We start from the raw sequence: 23526 nt of genomic DNA on the forward strand, positions 1-23526 counted from the left end.
GGGGAGCCCCCGCCGCCGCCATGTCCCCCCCGGCCTCGGCGGCCGCGGCCAGCGAAGGAGGCAGCAGCACGTCGGTTCCGCCGGAGGAAGCGGAGGGGGTCCGAGAGGAGGTGAGGTGCCCCCAACCACCCTACCCGTCTGCATGGGGCCGGCTTTGCATGGCGCGCTCGCTGACCGCCCCGCCGCTAGCCGCGCCGCGCCGTGCCCGCACAGGTACGGAACCCCGAAGCCCCCTCCCCTGCCGCGGCCCCGCTGCCCCGCGGTGCCGCCCGCACCCGCTCGCTCCGGCCCGGCCCCGGCGCGGCTGGAAGGAGCGCAGCAGACGGGAACGGAGCCTGGATGTGAATGCCGGGGATGGGGGGAGGAACGGGGACCGTCACAAAAGGAGAGCGCGAGGCTTTGGCTTGCTGCAGTGGGGAGAGGTGGCCGTGCTTGGGAAAACGAGGCCCCCTCTTCCTCGCCCCTGCCTTGGGGGGATGCGGGGGAAGACGCGGCCGGCAGCGGGGTGAGCCTCTTTGTCCCACCCCCAGATCGGGCTTCCCATGGGGATAAGGGGCCACCGCGGTCCCTGGAGAGCAGCGGCATCGCAGGGATCGCGGAGCGCTCCTCACCTGCGGGAGGCGGCGAAGGGCAGCGAGGTGGGGGTGAGCGGTGCTGCGCATCGCCGTCCGCCGGTGCCGGGAGCTGCGGTTGGCGGTGCTGCATAGTGCCGTGTTCTCTGCCTCCTCGGCTTGGGGAGAACATACGTGTGCGTGGAGTTGTCCTACATATACAGTCGTGTATTTAGATATAAATAACTGTGGGAGAGGAATGCCGAAGTTCAAGGTCTGGGGAGCTGTGCACATAGAGTGTACTCTGAGGCTCGTCCTCAGCTCCCATTTCCTGCTGCTGTCCAACAACCCCTGAGGCCCCGGGGCTCCAGGCAGAACCTGAGCAGCATGGTGCTTCAGTAGGGCAAATACATGCATGTATCACTCCTGGATATGGTCTCTTGCCTCCTGTGCCCTGCCAGTGCTATGACCAAGGGAGCATGTTGCCTTCCAAGAGGTGTCACCATAAGAGCTGGGTTGGATGACACAAGTGCAGCATGGGTGAGAATCTTTGGCCTCCAGCATCCCCTGCCTCACAGTCATGAGGAGGTGGACCAGGCTGTGTTGGCTCTGCAGTGGCTGCTAGTCATGTTGTCAGTATGGTTGTGCTCAGTGGGAGCAGACAGCAGGGCTGGAGTCTGTGACCTGCATGCGTGGGGCTAAGGGCTCGCTTCCCTCAGTCAGCAACTGCCATGGAGCTGCCATGGGGAGAAGGAGGCTGCATCTTCTCCTTACATGGATGTTTGGGGTCTGGAAAAGGGGAAATGAGATCTGTCCTGTCTGAAGGTGCCTTATCTCTATGTCTCAGGTCACTGTACCTAGGAGCCCTGTAAGTCTCCAGGTGCCCTTTGGCTCATCCCAGCGAGGCACACAGTGAGCCAGAGCTAGCTGTAGAGGAGCTGCTGTTCCATCCAAGCACCTGCTTCCTGTTGGCATCACAGGCATACACCTACACTTAGCAGTGCCGCACTGAATCTCTCTCAGCAACACATTTCCACCCATCAGGTTATGAAATGTCAAGACACAGGCTCTTCAGCCTGAGGACAAGCTAAAAAGTTCCCTCATCCTACTGCTGAGATGGAATGCAATGGAGGGAACTGGTTCTCTTCCAATTGTAAAATGGAGACCTTGGGCCCGTCGCAGGAGCTGACTGCTGGCAGGGTTCCCTGCCTCCTAGATATTCTGCTTTTCCTTTTCCTCTGCAGTTGGCAGCACTGCCAGCCTGGGCCGAACCAGCTGCTGCTTCCAGGGAAGCGGTTCCTGAGCTGTGATGGTGAGGTGTCATTTGGGCCCAGCTGGGATCCTTCTGAGCAGCAGTGGCCATTGTTTGCACAGAGCACAGGAGGACGGTGGCAGGTCTTAGAAGTGTCAGGGTCCTGCAGCGCTTCTGGTGTTGTTCAGCTCTCAACAGAGCTGCAGGACCCCAGAGGTAAGGGCAATAAAGGGACTTCTGCTGTGTGCTTGGCCATCAGGGTTTTGGGCAGGGTTATCTCCTTGAGGGGGATATTAAGGATTCCCCAGGTATCAGTATCAGCAAGTGCTCAACAGAGCTCAGCTCAGCAATGGGCTCCTCTTAGATGCTGCTTCTGCCCTGTGCATTGTGGACATTTCAGTTTCATTTGTGGCTGTTCATAAGTCATCCCACCATCCTTTCCTGTCCACCCCACGCAGCAGCTGCAGGCGTAAGGATCCATCTCCTTTCACCTCAGGGTGATGTCAGAAGACTGTGTGTGAGGCCCAGGAGATAGCCCACGGGATCCACCTGCCCTTGCCCTTCCCAATGCACTTTACACACATGCACAGAGAAAGGTGGTTTGCAGGCATTGGGGAGGCTGTGCAGTGGGACAGGAGAAGGTGAGAGGTTGGTTGGGGTCACACAGAGGTGTTAGCCCAGACAGGGCTGACTCCATTCTCTCTCCAGCAGAGGTGTTGGGGTACACCTGCATAGCAGATTTGCTCACCTGTCCAATTCAGGTGTGAGCAGTGGAAGTAGCTCCTGGTGACACGGGAATGCCCTGCTTGCAGCAGAGCAGGGCAGGCCTTCACCTCAGCCCACCGGACTGCAGCAAGCAGGCGACTGTGGCATTTATGTCACAGCCTGCGCTCCTCTGAGTGACACCATTCTGGGACAGAAAGGATTTCCCTGTCCCCAGCTTTCTCATCTTCATGTTTTCATTTGCTGCTCTGGGCTTCTGCAAGGTTGGGTGAGAGCCCAAGGAGGTGACCTTATTCAGCAGCTTCTGTGGGGAAGCCTTGGAGCTGGCTGCGTGCTCCCATGAGCCCTGTGCAGCCCCTGGAGAAGAGCAGAGATGCTGCATTTCCAGCCAGGATTAGGCTCTGCAGCTGGCTCCTCCTCCAGCTCTGCTGTAGTTGTATCCCGTTATTGGCACTTGTTCGGCTTTCAGAAGCCCCACTGGTGCCACTGATGCGTATGTGTTTTTACCTCAAAAGCCTAGAACAAAATGGGAATGTAAACAACATACAGCAGGGGTTAGTGTGACCCTGTAAAAGCGCTGCAGTGTCTGAATGCTGCGTAGTCTTAGGAGGAGACTACTGTGTGGACTAGAGCCCTGCTAACATAGTTCCTGGAAGCGAGCCGTGGCTGCATCATCCTCCTGGTGCCATGCCCCAGGTCCCTACCTGCAGCACGCTCTGCCTGGAGCTCTGCAGGGCTCGGGCTGCATTGCCCTTCTGCTGAGCAAGACCAGCAGCCGGCTCTGCACCAGCTGCTGCTGGGGACAGCTTGCAAGGCAGAAGGCAGCTGGGACAGAGGAAATCTTCAGCTGCTGGAGTGGTGGCATGAGAGCTGTGCTGTGTCAGGGCCGAGACCCTCATGATTGCAGTGAAGGTTTGAGAAAGCAGGACACAGCTCAGGCAGCTCTGCAAGGTATCCCTGCTTCATCTCCCTGCTCCAGGTTCTCTTCCCACAGTTTGCATCTTTCCCAGTGTGATGCTGCTGCAGCTGGGGGTTGCATGGGGAAGAGTGTAGGGTGCCTATTCTCCCAGGCAGAGCTACCTGCAGTTCTCACTGCTGCCTGCAGAGCAGGACTGTCTGCATGCTTTCCTCAGATCTGTGTCCCTTGCCACTAGCTCTTGCTCTCAGCAGGTTACCACAGAGTGAGGTCTCAGTGCCACCAAAGGTTGGGACCCCCCAGAGGGAAGTGCCATTGTTCTCTTCCTGGTGCCAGCATCCCTTTGGTGCATGGCTGCCTGCTCCGCTCATGACAGACAGGCAGCAGGGAAGGACAGCACACTCCCTCCAGGAGAGAAATCTCTGCTGGAGTTGGGCTGGAGCCAGTCCTGCTGCTCACTGTGGCTGTGGTCCCATAAGGGAGGAAAGATTGGCATGTAGGGCTCCAGGGGACCAAGGTAAGGGCTGAGATGTTCTTCAACGAGAGAAGGGGGAATTTATGGAGGAAATAAGAGGTCTAGATCTTTTTCCAGGCCTGACAATGCTTTGTGACCTCTGGTTCTTCCTAAAATGTTCTTTTTCATGCCAAGAGTGAAAGTGACTTCCTCCTTCCTGGCAGTTGGGAATCCACTAAGTTCTTTGGGATCTTCAAATGACAGGCTCCTGGCATCCAGTGGCTTGGGAAGCAGGAGGACAGTGGCTGGACTGTGGAGTCGTAGTCTGCAGGGGTTCCACATATCCTCAGTCCTGCCCTGGCTCTGCAGTGAGCCTGCTGGCAAATCCAGGATCAGAGAAGGGATGGTGCCAAGCTTGAGGATTGTTGCCATAAGTGGTGACATTACAGCTGGCAGTAATGCAAAGGCGCAGGTAAGCTCAGGAAAGGGCAGCATGGCTCTGATGTCTTTAGCCACTGACATCCAGAGGGGAGCTGGGCTCAAGGGATAAGTAAGGCATACAGAGAGAAGAGTTCTGAAGCCATCCATGCTGTGTGCAGTTGGAGAAGGTGGGCAAAGCTGAAAGCTGCTTAGTGACATCTGTGGCATGTGCCCAAGGCTGGGCTTCTCATCACCTCTTTCGGGACAGACCTTTGGGGATTGCTGTGTTGGATGACATCTATGCTGGAGAAAGTCTTTTTGTATGAGAAAGTAAATTGCTTCTTTGCATGTCATTTCTTTGGGTTTGATAATGTCAGTCTCATTGACCAAACAAGCAACATGATGGATCAATATTCAAAACTTCAGGATATTGGAGAATGTGTTAGATGTTTCCTTAGGTAGGGGGATTTCACAGGTCTTTGTGAATGCACCAGTGCAATCACTTTAAGAAGTGCTATTGCTGAAATCCTGACCTTTAATAATCGCTGTAGACCTGAGAGCAGTTTTTCTGTAAAGATGGGCTTTCTCACTCAAAACCCAGTGCACACAATTTGCTGCCAGCCATGCCCTTATGTCTTGCTTCTCCGAGCTGTTGCAGGTCTGTGGGGTGTTCCTCACTTCCAGTCCAAGCATCTTTTAGGATGCTATTCAATACTGCCTTCTCTCTATCCAGAGGTGGCTGCACTTCAGTCAGCCACCTGTTTGTGTTGTTTCTGAAGCATTTCAGAAGCACTTTGGAGCTTCTGGGCTGCTAAGTGGTGTAGTGGGCTGCTAAGTGGTGAAGATCACTATGGCCAGAAGCCTTCCCTGCTGCAAAGGTCTCTGTGCTCTAGGTGCTCCAGACCACTTGTGCTGACCTAGCAGGAGCGACTTGAACTGAGTAGTGATTGGGAAAAGGGGACTTGTGTGCAAGGGGACGCAGACATATTGGGATGAGGTTCAGTGTGGTGTTTGGAGGAGTGGAGCCATCATTGGAGCTGGCTGTATTGGTGGGACTGGTGCAGAAAGCTGGGGCATGCAGAGGAGATCCACAAGCTTCCATCTTGCTGTGCTTGACATCTGTTCCCCATGGCATCCTGCTGCCCTGCTTGCCTTCCTCTTGTCCCTCCAGCCTACTGACCTCTCCTCTTGTTCTCTCTCCCCTTCTCCTGGCCCTCTGGAGCAGCAGCGGCCGGTGAAGCAGTCTCTCAGCAAGTCGCTGTGCCGAGAGTCCCACTGGAAATGCCTGCTGCTGTCACTGCTGATGTATGGCTGCATGGGAGCCATGACGTGGTGCCACGTCACCAAGGTGACCCGGCTGACCTTTGACAGTGCCTACAAGGGCAAGTCCATGATGTACCACGACAGCCCCTGTTCCAATGGCTACGTCTACATCCCACTGGCCTTCCTGGTGATGCTCTACGTGGTATACTTGGTGGAGTGCTGGCACTGCTACACCCGCAACGAGCTGCAGTACAAAGTGGATGTGGAAAGCGTGCATGAGCGAGTGCAGCGGATGCAGCAGGCGACCCCGTGCATCTGGTGGAAGGCCATCAGCTACCACTATGTCCGGAGGACCCGGCAGGTGACCCGCTATCGTAATGGGGATGCCTACACCACCACCCAAGTGTATCACGAGCGGGTCAACACCCACGTGGCAGAGGCCGAGTTTGATTATTCCAACTGTGGAGTCAAGGACATCTCCAAGGACCTCATTGATTTGGAGAGCTACCCAGCCACACGGCTCCGCTTCACCAAGTGTTTCAGCTTTGCCAACGTGGAGTCGGAGAACTCCTACCTGACCCAGCGGGCCCGCTTCTTCACCGAGAACGAGGGCCTGGATGACTATATGGAGGCCAGGGAGGGGATGCACCTCAAAAACGTGGACTTCAAGGAATACATGGTGGCCTTTTCCGACCCAGACAACCTGCCTTGGTACGTATCCCACTATGTTTTCTGGGTGGCTGCTCTGCTGACCCTATCCTGGCCCCTGCGGGTGCTAAATGAGTACCGCACTTCCTACGTCCATTACCACGTGGAGAAACTCTTTGGGTTTGACTACGTGGCGGTGACACCGGCTGAGGAGCGCTCCTTCTGCCGGAGGATGCCGCGCGTCAACACGGTGGACAGCACCGAGCTGGAGTGGCACATCCGATCCAACCAGCAGCTGGTGCCCAGCTACTCGGAAGCCGTCCTGATGGACTTGGTGGGGCTGTCCGGCTGCACCAGCTACTCCGCGTGCCGCTACGGGGGCTACCGGCAGAACTGCGAGCGGTGCCACAGGACTATAAGCAGCTCTTCCATCTTCTCCCGCAGCGCCCTGAGCATCTGCAACGGCAGCCCCCGCATCCCCTTCAGCAGCAGTCGCTTCTCGCTGGGCCGCCTGTACGGCTCACGGCGCAGCTGCCTCTGGCAGAGCCGGAGCGGGAGCCTGAATGAGCAGAGCTGCCCCACGGAGCAGACCCGCCTCTCCAGCCAAGTGACGGTGGAGGAGGAAGACCCCCCTCCTTATCAGGACGCCCTCTACTTCCCCATCCTCATTGTGCACCGCAATGAAGGCTGCCTGAACCACGACCACCGTCACCTCCACCGCAACGGGTCCTGTGTGGAGACCTCACTGTGAAGGCGGAGGGCAGTGGGATCTCATTGCCGAGGGCCTGGCCTGAGCCAGCGCGGGGTTTGAGAGAGGAGCGCTGGGGAGGGAGGTGGCCCAGGAGGACGAGGTGGGATGGAGCAGTGGCTCCGACCTCCGGAGGGGTGAGTGATGGCGCTTCCCTGGCCTGGCACAGAACTCTAGATTGACCACCACATGCAAAAAAAAAAAAAAAAAAATCATCTTAAAACCGTAATTCACAGCATCAAGATCCAGAGTGAGGAAGAAAAAGACAGGCCTGGCACGGGAGGGGGTGCTGCAGTGGGTGTTCCATCCCCAGGCTGGCGTGTGCTTGGAGGAAGCAGCAACCAGCAGACAGATCCTGCTGCACCTCGCTGCCCTCCTCCCCCTGCTGCAGCCAGACCCAGGGTGGGGGCACTGACCGACAGCTTAGAGAGAAGGCTGAGCACCACAAATCCAGCTTCGCCTGACCCCCAGCTTGTACCCCACCCTCCCCGTTTGTTTTTTAGACCATGCTCCGACTGTTACATGCTCTCGCTGGGAAAGGCATCACCTCTGGAGGACACCAGGTACAGCTCCTTAGAAAGCTTTGGCACTCTGAGTGTCAGCATCCCCTGGGTAAAGGACTGCCTGTTTGGGATAGCCACGGACAGGCAGCCCTGGGTGCCTCCGGGTGGAATGGAGTGCGGCAACGCTGATCTGCTGACTGGAGGAGGGCTCAGCTGGAAGGAGAGCGAGAGGTCCCTGTGAGCTGGGGAAGGGGAAGGGATGGCACTGGGACAGCAGCGCGTGGATGTCAAGTTGGCATGTCAATTGGTGGGGTCTCATCGTACCCCCAGTAGCTTTAGACATGCATCAAGGAAGGCTCTGGTCAGTTCAGCTGCAGTTCAGCTATTGATAGTAGACCAGCAGGGTGGTGCATGTTCGCAAGAGGGAATTTTGCACAAAATTAGGCTGGTTTCTGGCTGCATTCCAAGCTGCAATCTTCTGGCAGCATGGTTTTGGCAGGAAATTCTAAGGGGCAGGGAGGGAGAAATGCAAAAACACACTGGAGTGTTGGGAACCCCAGACTGGGGACATGGGGAGCAAAGACAGCCCTCCTCCTCAGGCTCATCACGCTTCCTTCATCTACCTGGGCAGGTGATGGCCAAGAGCAATGTGTCATGGATCGCAAGAGCAAGTCCATTAGCTTGTGGTCATTTGGACATTCACACTGTCAGAAGTAAACCAGCAAGGCATTAACAAAGGATCTGTTTTTTCAGCCATGCTGCATTGCTTCACCTACAGGTCATGGAGTCTTGGGTGAAGATGTCTTGTTCCACCAGATCAGCCCATGTTAGAGAATCATCTCCAGTGATGAAACTGACCTATTGCAGGATCCTTCTCTAACATGTATCACATCTCTGTAGGATACAAAGACAAGCTTTGAGAGATCACATCCTTAGGATCTGTAAGGCTTTGCCTCCAGAGCGGTTCTTTTCTGCTGTTCGTGCTGGTGTGCCCTGGACAGTATCTCTTGCCCTTCAAGTCAGTTTGTCCTCCTGGATCTCAAGGGCTATGCTCCAAACAACAGTGGTTTGAACAGAAAATCTCTTAAAATCTTACTCTGTTATGCTTCTGTCTTGTAACCTACCCTTATTTTAACAACCAGACACAGATGTCTGAAATAAGAGGGCCTCCATGAGAACCTGGAAGCACTAGCTCTCTAGTGTGGGCACATCCTCCTCTGCTTTTTTGTTCCTGGTATTATTGGCACAAATTCAGACTGGGTGGAAGTGGATACCACCCCACTGACTGCCCTGGGATTTCCGTGCTCAGTGATTGCCCCATGGCTCGCTAGGTGCTTGTGCTTCTTTTTCCAAGGGCATAATGCAAGCCCAAGCCAGTGCTGAGTGTCCTCACAGTGTGCATGGGCTTTTATGTCCTGGTGAATCAGGAGACGTTCAATCAGTGGAGCTGCACTGGGTCACTAGTGAGGAGTTTGTGTCCTTTCCAATATAATCTCTTTGAAATCTTCTACACATTGCTTAAATAAGGCTGCAGTATCTCTAGCCCCCAAGGTGTCTTGGACAGATGGATTCAGCAAAGGTTTGGCAGGCATTTTAGTTTCCCTAGGGCACAAAAAGTCCTCCGAAGAGGGACTGTGCCCTGCCCTTTAGAGTTCTGCTGGTCCCTGGCTCTCTCTGGGCTTCTTCATGAGGTTTTTCCAGGAGCAGAGTGCCCCACACTCTAGAAGGCTTTGCTGTTTTCAATATGCCATTGACCCCTTGCAGCTTTCCATGGGCTAGGAATCAGACTCAGGTTGCACTCGCCCGCAGTTTTCCTCTTACACTGGGATGGGGGAGGTGGGAGCGCTGCCAGCTCCTTGTCCTGGCACTTCACATCGCTGACATGTCCCTAGAAGAGTGCTCTTCTACCCTGTCACAAGGCTGGAAAATGTATTTGCACTGTTTGGCGTTTCCTTTTGCTTCCAGTGTAGCTGCCAGAAGCTCTCCAGCTTTCATGAACTAAAGAAAGAATGAGCAAGCGAGGAGCTCTGGGTTAGCTGACCTCCAGGGCACATCACCACCCATTTATCTCTTTCAGCACACACTAGAAATTTCTCAGATAGCGCCCAGCACACCTCTGCCCTCTTTGGTGGCTTTCTCCATTCATGCTCAAGAGGCTCCAGTGCTGTTTGTGGATGCCTGTGTGGAGGAGACTACAGGATGAGGCTTATTAAGAGGAATTTTAAGAAAGTTAGGTAGCATGTGATGGCAGTAAATCATTGCCTGCTGATTAGCTTGTGGAAAGAAGAATACCTTTTAAGCGTTCTTTCCAGCCTTTCCAATTATGGCTTTGGTACTGCTGTCTAACTTCACCAGGATGCTGCCTTACTTCCAGCAGGGCAGAATTGCTGCAGTGTGCTCCTACTCTGCTGCAGCACCTGTAGGGTACATTTCCGAGACATGGCAATAGCACTGAGAAGTCGTGCTACCAAAGAACTGTAATTCTCAACTTGTGGCATGGGCTTCTAATCATGTTTCATGTATATTCAGTGGTTACAATGAGGTCTGTGTGAATATGAAGATGGGTCTCTATGAGAACGATTTGGATCCGTATTGTCACAGAAATGGGTTACGGTTTAGGTGTTAGCTCTGTTTGGTAACACTGCCTCCTGCCTTGCATGTGGGCCTATAATTTCCATTGAGCCAGGTGTACCTGGGGACTGAAGGCTGTAGGGCCTGGGAGCCCATTAGAGGCTTAGGGATGAGCCCACTCAGGGTTCTTGTTTCCATGGGTGTTCTGGAAAAATGAGAAAGGCGTTCAGTCACATTTCAGATAGACATACATAGGCTGCATTCATTCCTAGTGTAACTTTCTTGAAGCCCGTGGTGCTATGCCAGTGCGAGCATGGCTTAGCAACTCTTCAGAGTGATCTGTCCTTGAATCCAGACAAACTGTGCTGTTGCAGTGTTGCTTTGAAGCATAGAGCTCACACTGGGACTTGGCCAACATGAACGGATGTTGAATTTCTACTGTCTTTCAAGCAATGGGTTGAATTGTTCTGCTTTGCTGCCTCTATCACAGCTGCTCCATGAAGGGAAACATTACACTCATGGTTATGATCTTGTTTACTCCCTCAAAAGCCAGCTAATGAGAAAAGTGACCTATGCTGTAACGGGAGAGGAGACTTCTCCCACAGGACTGCAGCCTTTCTACATGCAAAGGGAAACGAAGTTCCAAGGACAGAACTGAACCTGCAAGACTCATGGCCTCCCCTTCTTCCTTCCCTCTTCACACCATCTGTCTCACCTGGGGAAGGACAGTTTCCTTGTGGCGTTCAGCAAGCTCCTCTTCCTGCAGCCCACAACCAGGCTCTACTGTCAGATGCATCATTAACCTATGCAACACTTCCAGGTACTGCCGAGTTTTGAGGAGCCCGTGACAGTATGCAGCATGTTCATCCAGCACTGAGAATAAGCACAGCTGCTGCTGGAAAGCTAACTGGCTTTTATTCCTCCCCTCTTTCCAGTGGAGACTGTTTTTGTTGGGGCCTTTTGTTTGGTTGTTTTTTTTTGTAAACCTCCAACTTCTAGGGAAATGAAGCTCATGAGAAATCAGTGCCCATCCTGAAGCCTCTCCAATCCTTCGAACTTTGCGAGTGGATGCATTGCCTGCTGTGGTTATAATGTAGTGGACTTCATAGAGCAAAGTAACTTCACACACAGACACGAGGTTCTTTCACTCTCCATCAGTGCAAGCTGCTTCTGCAATCTTAGCTACTTACATTAGTGAAAGAAAAAAGCCTAGCTAGAATGTGTTGAGATGACTTAGTATTTTATATCAGTCCCACCATCCAAATATCCATTAGCAGTGCTGTCAGCTGGCATGCCATGAGTTCAGACTTTGGGTGGCAGCCCACGAACCCTGTCAGGGTGAAAAGGTTTGGAAGACCCACTGCTAAGTCTGTGCACATCTCCAGAGCACATGCAGAGAGGGTGTCAGTTGAAAGCAGACATCCCTCTGGTTCAGCACGAGGAGAAGTGGTTGGCTGTTATTTGGGTGCACCTCCAAGGGTAAGTCTGGATGTGTTGGCAGCTTTGGTCTGGTATGTCCCCTTCAGTCCTGTAGCGAGTGGGTTGCAGCGTGGCAGGGCATTGCTTAATGATCTGTGAGAGGAAACTCCTGACCTGGTTTTTGCAAGAAGATGGTGCAAAGTGTCACATTTGCAGCAGTGACTGGCAGAGAGCAGGGATAAAAGCATGGAACAAGCTGTGTTTGAGATGAAGCTAATCCCTTGCTGGCTGGCTGAGAGGAGAGAGCTGTTGGATCTGCTCCCTGCCCAATGCTCTCCAGCTCTTCTCACCCTCCTCAAATCCAATGCAAAAACTAGCATTACTCCAAGCTCCCAAATCGCCCCTCTTCCATCAGCTCCTTCTGGCCCATGAGCTCACACCATTCCAGTCCTCTCCTGGGAGATGTCGGTGGACTCGTAGTGACCTCAAGCATAGGGCAACCTATGGACAACCTGCCAGTCTGGCTGCACTGCCTCGAGCATTGCTCGCTGAGCACCACTTACATGCCCTGTGCCCACGGAGGCTGACTGAGAGCAGCTGTCAGAGGCTTTGCGGATGTGGGGATTTCTGTGGGAGACATGAGGCAAGGCAGGGCAGGAGGCTGCTATACTGCAGCAGCTGTGTTTTGGGTCAAGGATGGAGAAGACCTGGGGCAAAGTGGACTTTCAGGGTAAGCCCTTCCTGCCTGAAGACACATTGGATGGAGGAGGCTTTTCCCAGCTGAGGTGCCCAGGCAGGGCCTCGCTGTGTCGTCAGAGCAACACTGCTGCCTCCAGGACCAGCACTGACAGCTGGAGCACGTGTCACAAACTGCAATGGATAATGCAGCCACAAGGTGTAAATGTCACTAATGAATAAATTGCCTTGTGCCTGGGAGAGGCTAATCCATCATGGCCAGGGACAGGGATGTGATAGGGCTGGCTATTTCGGGCGCAGCTTGCAGGGAGGAATTGCTTCACATCTCAGCTGTCCCCTCTGCCCAGGGAGGTTGATGTGAAGCCTGGCTCTGTGCTGCTTCCATCTGCCCAGACACACCAGTTCAGGCCTCAGCCCTCTCCACTGTCACCAGAGGAGGGATTGGGCTATGTCCCCTCTGTCAGGAGACACAGCTGGCTCTACTACACCATTCCATAGGTCAGGCACAGTCCCCTTCTCCCTCCCCTGTATCTGAATACCACTCAGCAACACCGTGGCTGGCTGTGATGGCCAGCATGTAGGCGGCAGGCGGGGATGGAGTTCAACACAGACAAATCCAGCCCTGCCGAAGCAAAGGGATGCTGAGTGCAGTACCAATCCCCACGCATCCTCCTGCTCCTCCACCCCCAGCTGGTGCCTGAAAGCAGCCTGCCATCCTGTTGGCAACATATGGCAGTACGACACCTTGCAAACCTCCATTGCTGTGAGCGGAAGCCAAGAGGCTCAGGAAGCCGCCACCGGCTCCTCGCCCTGCCTGCACGAAGCACGGCTCACCATCTGCCGTGACTGCCAGCCAGCCCCCGGCACCTCTATCATTCCTCTGCCTCCTCCTCCCATTCCCCCGTCAGTCTGACACAGACCCACATATGTCCCACGGGCAGGGGGATGCTCCCAGCCTGCATACCTGCAGCTGGTGCTGCTCGCACCTGTAATCTAGCCTGAAGGTGACGAGTGACCCGCCGGCAATGGCAGCATCACACTTAGAGAAACTGCTGGTGCTGTCAGCTGTAGGGGCTTTAATTGTTACCAATTCCTCCATAATTTGAAGCCTCGCACACTGGTGGTAATAGGCTGCTGGTCTCTTGTCGTGTCCAAGCAGTTCAGAGGAGGCACACAGCCCAGGAGCATGCTTGGATGGTGGTTAGGTGGTGCTGGCAGTCTTGCTGCATGCAGCAAAAGGAGCCGAGAGCATCCTGGAAAGCAAGTCAACATTTTTCCAGGTGTTGCATTTTTCACAAGCCCTTTTCTTTCCACCCTTGCTCCTCAGTGGCTGTGCTGGCCAGTGCGTGCGCCATCCCATCCCTGCCCTCCTGGCATCAGCCTTCATCACACGACTGGCTGTCCAGCATGGTCCTGTATCTGGAGCTACCTGTGACCTTTCCCAGGGCCAGACACTCCCATTAAGCCCCCAACCCACCCTCACTGCTAGAGCTGCTCCTTCAGCCTGAAGCTGACCTGGGTCGTCTTTTCTGCTGTTTCTGAACACGAGTTCTCATCTCATTCAGGTGTGTCATTCAGTGGAAATATTTTGTAAACGCAAATAAATCTATTCAATACCTCGGTTTCGAGGATGTAAAACAAGTAGTTGGAGGAGCCCGGGTGGGAATGTTTCGCAGCAGCTGCCCCTGGCTGTATTTTCTTGCAGATGTAGCCTCTGAAGCATCCACAAACGGTTCAGAAAGGCACTACAATACTCTGCAAGGGCTCTGGGATGACCCGCAGGGCCCCTCTGTGTGGCTGCTGGCAGCGGGGACAGCCTCACACTCGATCCTTTCTGATCTATATGGCCATGGATGGCATCAAGCGGGTGGCCTGTGTCCGTCAGGCAGAGCCAGGCACAAGCGGGTACATGGTGAACAAATTATTTTGTGAGCACTGGGAACAGTTTTTACTTTTCAACTATGTCAATATGATCTAGCTCTGTCCGTCTCTCTATATATGTACAAACAGTATATCACAATGTTGCCTTTTTTGTTGGAAATATCAAAGTACAAAGATTGTAAACCAAATCGGTGTAATAAAAGTTTCAGATGACTCATGGAAGCGGCTGTCAGCAGTGGGTCTGTGGGTGTGGGGTCGCTCAGAGCTGGGAGAGACCCAAGCCCTTGTGTTGCTGGAAGGGGTGCTGGAAGCCTCCTGCTACCACGCATGCAGGGGTAGGTTGGTTATCCCAGACACGATGTGAGCAGTCAGTAATACCTTCAGTTCCTTGCTTGCTGCAGCTGTCCAGTCAGAGAGGCTCAGCAGGCTGCTGCAGCAGAGGCTGCAGGCGGGCAGCATCCCTGTTGGCCCACAGCATTTGGCTGATGAGGTACTCGCTATCCTCGCCCACCTCTGCCAGGCGGAGATCAAACTCAGTCAGGGTCTGGTTACACCTGAGCCCTTCCAGCAGCTGCTTGCCACCATCCTGCAGCAGGTGAGAAAGAGCCCGTCAGACAGTGACAAAAGTGCCTAAGGCTTCTCCCAAGCCTGAAACGTAGCTCACTAGAGAGGGACGTGGAAGGAGTGTAGCCTTATGCAGCACACAGTGATATGACACATGCTAATGACTCCCTCTGGGTATCGTGTCAGGAGTCCTCAAGCTCAGGCTGGGTAATGGCATGGGCAGAGGATAACCTGCGAGGAGTCTGCGCTGCCCTGCCCCTTAGTCTCCAGCACCCTGCTGGCTAGGGATGAGCAGCAGTGGGATTAGATGCATTGCTCATCTCCCTTGGGTTCCATTTCCTGGGCAGGGCTGGCTTTTGTGGGGGAACATCTCACACAATTAATGCTGCATGGGTCAGACAATGCAATGCAGATTCATAAAATCATAAAATGGCTTGAGTTGGAAGAGATCTTGAAGCCTATCCAGTTCCAACCCCTGCCATGGGCAGGGCTGCTACCCACCAGCCCAGGGCCCAATCCAACCTGGCCTTAAGTACCTCCAGGGATGGGGCACCCACAACCTCTCTGGGCAGCCTGCTCCAAACTGTTCCAATGTAGACAGCTGTAGGGAGGCAGCACACCTTGCATTTCCTTCCCTTGCCTGAAGCATTGTCTTCAGGTATGCAGCAATCTGACCTTTGTTTCCCACAGCTCGTCTCTTTCAGGTGCCCAACACATGCCCTGACCCCATCTCTGCTGTGCAGGCAGTCCTATCCTCAGCACGTTGACTGTTAGACCTTTTGCTAAAAAGGACAGAACATGAGAAAAGAGAGAAGCTTCTTCTTAAAGGAATACAGAGGTCAGAATTTGATGCATTCCTCACAGAGATTCCCATTTCCCTATATATAAAATAAAGATAAAAACACTTCACAAGTGGGTTCTGAAAAAGCTCATCAAATGGAAGATGCTAACCACAAAGATTATTATTTACGAAGCAAAAACCCTTCTAATCCTTTCCATCCCATGTCCCTTTGTATCGTTACACTCAAGCAGTTTTCCATGTCCAGAACAAAAGAAAATGAGATCTCACAAAAGGTTTTCTGCCATCAAATCCTTTTAAAGCCCTTGTCAAACATAATGATGCCGATATTCCTGCCAGCAGGGACAGCTGGTCTTGCTGTCTCTTTATTGTGACAGTGAGAAAAATTGAAGCAGCACAGAAAGTTTGAGAACCGGCATGATTGAATTTAGCTGTCCAGTTTCAGATTTCTGAAGTTCATCAGCAGAAGAGAAATTGTCTGCTTTGTGGGTATGGTGCACACTGCAGCTCTTAGGGATACAGTAGGATCTGCAGCAGCTCCTCTGCCTGCAAAATGTGAGCGTATGGCTCAGGAGCCACATATAAGCATCCAGATGTGACACTTCAGAGCTACTGCACTGCTCCAGAGCTGTGGGGTGAATTAAAGGGGCTCAACAACAGAGTCAGTTTTCTAACAATGTCCTCTGAGTGTGTAATGGACAGGAGAGATTCTGGGAAGGGTGAAACTGTGCTCTGCTGCGTGCCAGAGGGCACAGCAGATTCAAAGTACAAATGAGGGTACAAATGAGGCGCTCATCTCGTGCCACCTATCGTTTTCATCTACTCCCACGTGGGTAAACAGACTGTGATTTTCCCAAGCACACAGCCTGGATTTTGGTTTCTCATGGGGAAAGCCCCTCTGCCCAGAAGCCAAAGCCAGCTCCTGCCTGAGAGCCCCATAAAAACATGTTGTGAGTGATACAAATGTGTGTCACCATGGAAAACCTCCATCCTCCTGTCTACTGTTGTCTATTCACTGCTTCCAGCTGATTGTTATCACAGCAAGACTGCAGATAGCAAGGGATACATTCGCCCCATGGCTTGGAGGAAGATCAGGCTCAGCATTTGCTTTGCAACAGAATCTCAGGATGGATGAGGTTGGTAGGGACCTATAGAGGTCACCCGGTCCAACCCTCTGCTTAAGCAGGGTCCCCATGAGCTTGCCCAGGACCACATTCAGACATCAAACCATGCATCCATGCAGGATGCCAAGCTGCCCGGAGAAAGTGCTTCTCTTACCAGCCCGATGGGGTTGCACGAGAAGTTGATACATGTCAGGGTGGAGTTGTGAGTGAGGACCTGGGAGAAAACCACGGCTGTCGGCTCTGCCAGCCTGTTGCCTCCCAGGTGGAGGGACTTCAGGGTGGTGTTGGTCAGCAGAGCACAGCCCATGGCCTCCCCACCCTCGTCCTCCACGTGGTTGAGGCGCAGATTCAGGGAGGTCAGGGTGCAGTTCTTTGCCAGCGCTTGGGCCAGAGCCTGGGCACCCTCATTACAGATTTGGTTGTTACACAGATGGAGGATTTCTAACTTGCTGCAGTTGATCAGCTTGCTGACAGCTCGTGCCCCCTTGTCTCTGATGAGGTTGTGGGATAAGTCCAGCTCCACCAAGGAGGGGTGATCCAGCAAGTTGCGGACCAGCAGCCTGGTCTTGTCATCATCCACGTTGCTGCGTGTCAGCTTGAAAATCTGAGGGTAAAGGACAGAAAAACAAGTAGTGCTTTGGGATGGCCTTTGCACAACCCCTTGAGCCCCTGGATCAGCAGAGATAGGATTCGCTTCCCTTTAAAAAGGTAAGGGTGCGACAGCAAGCAAAACTTGCCCCTGGGTTTCTTCCTCTAGGCAATTTCAAGATTGAGCTGAGGAAGACAGGTTCATTCTGGGATATGTTACCTTCAAGTTGTGACACATCTTCACGGCAGCAGCCAGGTTGCAGCAGTCCTGGTAGGTGAACTTAAAGAGGTTCCACTCAAAGTTCATGCCACAATCCTTCACTCCGTAAGTAAGATTAAGCTCTTCAAGGAGAGGGAGAGCAGGAACGAGGGCTCCCAGGTCATAGTGATGAATGCAGACCTCACCAAACCCCGAATCACTCCCTGAATCAGAAAGGTCATCTGTCTCTTCCTTTTGATCCTCCTTCACCGGTGGCAGGAACTGATCAACCTCCAGTTTCTGCACATAGTCTCTGCAGAGCGGGATGAGCTGCAGGACCTGGTCAGGGTCTGTGGTGTTGGGGACAAAGCATTTCAGGATGTTTTCCAGGTGACGTTCAAAGAACATCCGCTTCCAGCTGCCTCCATGGTTGGAGACGTCACACACTTGCCAGCGGTCGGTGCAGCACCTCTTCCAGTAGCCCTCATCACTTATAAGGTTGGCAGTGACAGTGAGTGGAAGGCCTGTGGGAAGCCTGGCCAGCACCTTCCTTTGGTCCTCAGGTGGAAGACGATCTAAAACAGGGTTGTCTGGAGGGAACGGAGAGGAAGAGAGGTTGGTCTGGGCTGTGGAACTAGGGGTGGCCCTGCAGTTCTGCCTACGCCCCCTGCTGATGCTGATTCACCTCTCAGTATCCGGCAGATGGTGCAGGGAGCTAAGCTGGCTAAAAATTACTCTTTTTTTCTTTTTTTTGTGCATGTATGTAGTTACAGTCCCAGCATGGATACATCGTTAGTCCTGTCTTTGATCCTTGTTGCTGCTCTACTGAGTGATGAGTTGTCCCTTTCTTTTCCCTCTCCCAGGCAGTTCCAGATGAGACGTGCTTTTTATATTATACTATGCTTCATCTACCCACCTGCTTCAAAAGCACATTTGCTGCCTGAGGATAGAACTTGTCACGTCCCCACCAAGGGCTGTGGAGGAAGCCTGAAGCTGTGAGCGCATGTATTCTGAGATGGAAGTATTTCTGCATCTCTTTATAAGCACTTGGCACGATGGGGCTGCATCCTTGTTTGCTGCTGTAATGCGTGACCCAGGAACCAGCGACTTCAGAGCCCTGCTTGCAGCCAAGCTGAGTCCAGCAGGAAAAAGAAGCCACAGGACAAGGTTAGGGTAGAGTCACGTCCTGGATAGCAGCCCGGAAGACGAAAGCCATCCCTGTAGCATACAAGTACACACTTAGCAACTAAGCAGTTTGTCTAAGTAGCTGCCTGAGGAGATATTTTTCCCCATCTGCTCCTTTGGCAGGGGTGGGTACCACACTGCGCCTTCCAGCTGCCTCTGCCTGCCTCGCTGCCCCTCCGCTTCCCAAAAAAATCAGCACTCCCCACCATGCTTACTTGTGAAATTCTGCACGATGTGCTGCAGGCAGAGCTCTGTGAGTGGGGGGACAGTGATGAGGCACCACTCGGGATCCTCGATGATGCGGTGCATGCAGTACGAGTCAGCCATGAGCCTGCTTTGGGAGGGACGCAGAGAGGGGATGGCTCTGCCCCTGCCACCTGCTGCCTGCTGCATCCTGCTCAGGACCCGCTTCTCCTTCAGCAGAAGCACGAGGAAAATGGCTCGGGATCAGGAAAACACCACTGTGCTTTCCAGCCAGGCTGCCTGATTAAGAAAAAGGCAACCTTAGATGGAGGCCAGCCATAAGGGTGCTCTGCTTGTGCTATTTCATCATACAGTTTCAGCCAGCCCTTCTGCTTCTTTGCTTGCACCTGGAGCACCACAACAAAACAGCTTATCTTTATGTAGTACCTTGCACAAAGAGGTCTTTAGATACTGCATGGAATGAACAGGTAATAAGGTGGCATTAATTCAAATGTTGTTGAAGAGGATGGACAAGAATTGATTGCTTGCTGTCTGTTCCAGAAAAGAAATAGGCAAAGCTGTCAGGATGGGTTTAAAACAAAAGAAAAAGGGGGTTCTTCACTGGGGAATACCTTGCCGCAGGATATTGTAGGTGCTGACAATCTGTGGAGGCTGCAGGATAAATTCAAGGAAAAGAAACCCCTTGTGAATGAGTCAATGCTCAGAAGCCTCACCTGGCTCAGTCTGAGTTGAAGATGGTTGGAGGTGGGGAGAGTACTGGAAGAAAGGAACACATACTTGTGGTTTTCCACCTGCTTATAGTCACTGCTGGAAAGGGATACTGGGCCAGATCATCTTCTGGTCTGATCCAGTTTGCCTGTATTTACAGACAGATGCTTACTATAAGTGCATGCACTTTTTAATACTTTGCTCAATTACTCTCCTGCTGAACTCCTTCCAAGCATCCATTAACAGATGAGATGGTTCAGACCTGTCCAGACCCACCCTGAACATCAGCAGATAAGAGCTAAAAGAACCAGCCTGGAGCAGAAGGCGGGATGCTCGGTCCTATTAGCCATGCAGAGCTTTCCCAGATTAAACTTTCCCATTTGCTGCTTCCCACCCCAATCTCAGGAGCTGTAACCTCAGCTGTGTGCATCATCCACGTGCGCAGTGATTGTCTGGAAGCCCTGATGGGTACGAGCAATGAGTCTGCCTCTTGAATACCCAGGTTTGTTGATCCTCTGTCAGGGTGTGCAGAGCCATGCTGACCTTTACTGGGCCGTATGGATTAGAGGCACCTAAAAGCAGCATCAGGCAGAATGTGGGCTGGCAGTGTCAGAAGAGAGGGCAGCTTCATATAAGATCAAGAGGATGGCTCAGGGCAAAGGGCAAAGTCAAAAGGATCATGTCATATATAGAAGCCAACAGCCCCTTAGCATCGTGTCCCACAGCATTCCTCAGCCCTACAGCCCTTCGGTCCCTTCTCTGCTGTCCCAGCTTGTGCTGCCTCAGCCAGCATGATCCCTTTCCCTAACAGCTTTGTAGTGGGCTTTGCTAGCTTGCTGCCTCTGCTGTTGAGAGGAAAGAGGAGAGAACCGACTGCACAACCCTGTTGAAAACTGAGCTCCTGGTGCTTGCTGGGCTTTTGCAGAAGGGCATAGCATGGTTGGATGGCGGTGAGGTGGCACTGACAGAGATGAGGTGACTGGAAAATGCTTTCTCCTTGCTCAGCCCTTCATCCTATTCAAAAAGCATCTGTGTCACTCTGTCCCCCAGGCCAGTCACAGCTAAATGGGGCTTCCGATGGCTTTTCTGTGGTCAGAAAAGGGTTGGAAGATGGTGAGCACATATTTAAACAGCTGAGCAGCCTTTCAGTCGCACCTGCTTTGCTCTGGGAATGGACACCGCAGTTCAAAACTGGATGAAGCTCTCAGAACATGGCTGCAGCACCCTGGATGTGCTGGCAGCTCTCCCTGCCTCTGTGCTGTGCTCACCCTGTGCAGGTGAGAGGAGGCACAGGCTGGCAGTCCCACAGCCAGCAGCACTGCCTTGCAGAGCTCTCTGGCACTCGCACAAAAGGGCTGATGCTAAGGATCCATTAGGACAGCATATTGCAGCTCCTAAAGAGTCTCCGCAATGGGCCTTAAGTAAAGGGAAAAAATGCATGTCAGACGAGGAATCTACTTAGCTCCAAATATAATGGAATTTATCTGTAACTGGATATCAGGAAGAATGAGGCCAGGCAGACATTCGGGAATAGGGCTCATGTGGCCACAACCACCCAGCCAGCACCGAGGGCCACAACACGGTCCTGGGTGACACCAGCAGAGATGAGGGTCGCTGCCGGGAGGGGCCTCAGGAGCAGGAAATCTCTTTAGGAACCGGGGAGGGGAGGTGGGGGGAAGCCTCACAGGATGGTAAGGAAAGCAACGGGCTGCCCCCACCCACGGCCCGTCAGACACTCAGCCCATCTACCCTTCTCTCTCCCCGGCCTCCCGTCTCCCCGCCGCCCCCGGCCCCGTACCCGCCGCCCCTCACCGTCGGGGACGCGGCCGTTGCCGGGGCTGCCGCCGGTATCCAGGGACGCGGTGGCTGCAGGGCTGGCCGCGGCCCCAGCCCGGCAACAGCGCCTTGGGCACGGACGGGGAGCAGTCAGGGCTTAGGGAACAGCATCGTCGGCAGCACGTGCAGGGACTGCACACAATATACGGAGTCAACAAAGGGATGAAAGCGCGCGTCGCATTTTTCCCCTTTCTCAGATCGAAGCGTTTCGGTGTTTGCCCACAGATTTTCCAGCTGAAATGTGACTTTCGTAGCGCCGACGGGCTCGGCAGTGGGTACAGCACTATCTCAGCCACTGCGTGCCCCGTGGGAGTGCGCACAACGCTGGTGCCAGCTCTCATGATACTCTCGCTAGTCTCGAGATAGCTGGCGCTCTTGGGAAGCTGCGCTGCCTTTCATTCGAAATACACCTCCTGGTTGTGAGGATGTGATGAATGTGACCTGAGATTACCCTGAAGACTTCACAGTGAAACAACAGGCATTTAGATCTAAAAAAGCATCAAGATCCTGAGGCGTGCTGCGTGACTTTTGGTGGTGTGAAGCAGGACCTCAGCAGCAATGTGCTTTCTTCTGTAGGCGGATGACACTGCTGTGCTCCAGATCTGGGGACAAGTGAGGCAGCCTATGGGCCAGGCTGGCGTTTAAACATGTTTGGGGCTTTCTAGAGCTTGAAAAAGTAAGACTGGGGGCAATGCTTAGCCATAAATGTTCTCTCTTGCACTGAGCAGAGCCTTCAAGCAGCCTGCAGTGGCAAAGCCTTCAGCCCACCTCATGGTAACGAGATGCAGATGCTATGCTTTGAAGTGGGGTCTGGCTTTGCCTGCCCAGAGCCATGGGATCCCAGAGATGGTATGGCTCACATACTGCAGTCAGCTGTGGAATGGGATGCAACTGGATCTTGAATCATTGAAAACAAGGAGCAGCAACTTCAAAATGGCTGCATTAACTCTTCCTCTGTTTATTTTCATGCATGCGTTCCATCAGGGTGTGCAGTCTTAGGCACTGTTGCTCCTCAAATGAGCTAGAGAACAGCACAACTCTGTTAGAAACTAATACTACAACAACTAACTAGGAGTGGAGCCTGTGCACTGATGGGGGGAGCACGTCTCACACAGGGCATCTGAGGCTGGGATGCTGTTGAGGCTGATGGCTGGATGGTGACAACCTATTTGGTGTCCCAGGCATGAGACTAGAAATATGTTATCCTGCCTGGCTTCTCCCACTCTGATTTGTGCATGTCTTTGTAAGGACTTGCAGGTAGTCGAGCTTTGAAGGGTGAATGCAGCATCACACCACTTTGAGGAGAGCAGGGAAAATCCTTGCTTGATCTGCCACAGAGCTAAACTCATAACTGAGCATGATCTCTGCAGCACCAAAATCTCAGGCTTTGTGAGAGGGCACAGGAGCCCAGGGAGAGTCCTCTCCCAGCAGCACACAGCATAAGGACTGCTGACAGCCCTGCAGTGTTGGCAGCAGCCCTGTGGCAGTGTCACTGGGCAGGGACTGCTGCCATTTCCAAGGGGCAGTGTGTGTGCTTGTGTGCATGAGCAGAGGAGGTGACTGAGCTGCCCAGGTGCTTTCTTTCCTGCAGCACAGCAGCTTTCCTGGACTCTAATGGGCTGCTGGGTTTCTCCCTGATGGGATGACAAGAGCACCAGCTGCCTCCTCGGGGACTGCACAATGCATCTGGCAAGGCTCTTGCCTGCAGCAAGAGGCAGGCTGCGTGCTTGTAGTGGCATCTGGAGGGAACAGCAGTGGAAGGGGAAAAAATCCATGCATGAATCCTCCCAGCCAGCCATGCTAGGGCATCTCCTGCAGTCCCTTTTGTCCTCATGTCACATCACAATGGTCAGAATTCACTGCAGTTTAGGACACAATTTTGTCCAAGTTCTTTATGCCATATGGGGTGGCTTCTGCAGTGGGGCACCCCAATCTGTCAGGCATGGTTTGTTGTGTTGTGCACACTCCTGGGGTATGGCTGGAGACTGTGAGAGGGGCATTTGCTGATCAGTGAGTGCCTGGCACAAAAGGGATTTGCCTGGGCAGGAGCTGGTGAAGTTTGTCCTTGCTTCTAGGGATTCTCCTTGCAAAGCGGCTTGTGCTGCTTCAGTGGGAAGCTCAGAGAAGCACAGAAAGTTGCCAGACTGATGGGGGCTGGATAAAATGAAGATGCTGAGGGGTGGAGACAAGATTCAAGGCTCTGTCTCCAAGCCTTCTTCCTGTTGGTTCCCGCTGAAAAATGCTGCTAAAAAGCAGTTGACATCTCCTGCATTC

The 23526-nt window shown here is 53.2% G+C and overlaps 2 protein-coding genes across 2 annotated transcripts; one reads left to right on the plus strand and one right to left on the minus strand.

Annotated features, from left to right (window-relative positions):
* Positions 1-20: 20 nt before the first annotated feature.
* On the plus strand, positions 21-6978 carry TMEM151B (transmembrane protein 151B). Its single transcript, XM_042828030.1, has 2 exons — positions 21-110; positions 5542-6978. Exons 1-2 carry the CDS (start codon positions 21-23, stop codon positions 6976-6978), a joined length of 1527 nt encoding a protein of 508 aa, XP_042683964.1.
* A 6257-nt stretch (positions 6979-13235) lies between these two features.
* On the minus strand, positions 13236-21123 carry TCTE1 (t-complex-associated-testis-expressed 1). Its single transcript, XM_042818376.1, has 6 exons — positions 19422-21123; positions 18720-18987; positions 17341-17909; positions 16687-17136; positions 14424-14631; positions 13236-13417 (listed from the first exon to the last, which is right to left on the minus strand). Exons 2-5 carry the CDS (start codon positions 18895-18897, stop codon positions 14455-14457), a joined length of 1374 nt encoding a protein of 457 aa, XP_042674310.1. The 5' UTR covers positions 18898-18987; positions 19422-21123; the 3' UTR covers positions 13236-13417; positions 14424-14454.
* Between the last annotated feature and the right edge of the window lie 2403 nt (positions 21124-23526).

The sequence above is a fragment of the Centrocercus urophasianus genome, unplaced genomic scaffold (assembly GCF_019232065.1).
Source record: "Centrocercus urophasianus isolate 14NV4802_14NV808 unplaced genomic scaffold, USGS_Curo_1.0 seq_10, whole genome shotgun sequence".
NCBI lineage: Eukaryota > Metazoa > Chordata > Aves > Galliformes > Phasianidae > Centrocercus > Centrocercus urophasianus.

Excerpts from the sequence above, each read along its gene's own strand:
- TMEM151B (XM_042828030.1), top strand. The coding sequence starts at position 21 with ATGTCCCCCCCGGCCTCGGCGGCCGCGGCCAGCGAAGGAGGCAGCAGC. Across the intron at positions 111-5,541 it reads CGGAGGGGGTCCGAGAGGAG|CAGCGGCCGGTGAAGCAGTC; the intron begins GTGAGGTGCCCC and ends CCTCTGGAGCAG.
- TCTE1 (XM_042818376.1), bottom strand. The coding sequence starts at position 18,897 with ATGCAGCAGGCAGCAGGTGGCAGGGGCAGAGCCATCCCCTCTCTGCGT. Across the intron at positions 17,137-17,340 it reads AGATGTGTCACAACTTGAAG|ATTTTCAAGCTGACACGCAG; the intron begins GTAACATATCCC and ends CTTTACCCTCAG. Across the intron at positions 14,632-16,686 it reads CGTGCAACCCCATCGGGCTG|GATGGTGGCAAGCAGCTGCT; the intron begins GTAAGAGAAGCA and ends CACCTGCTGCAG.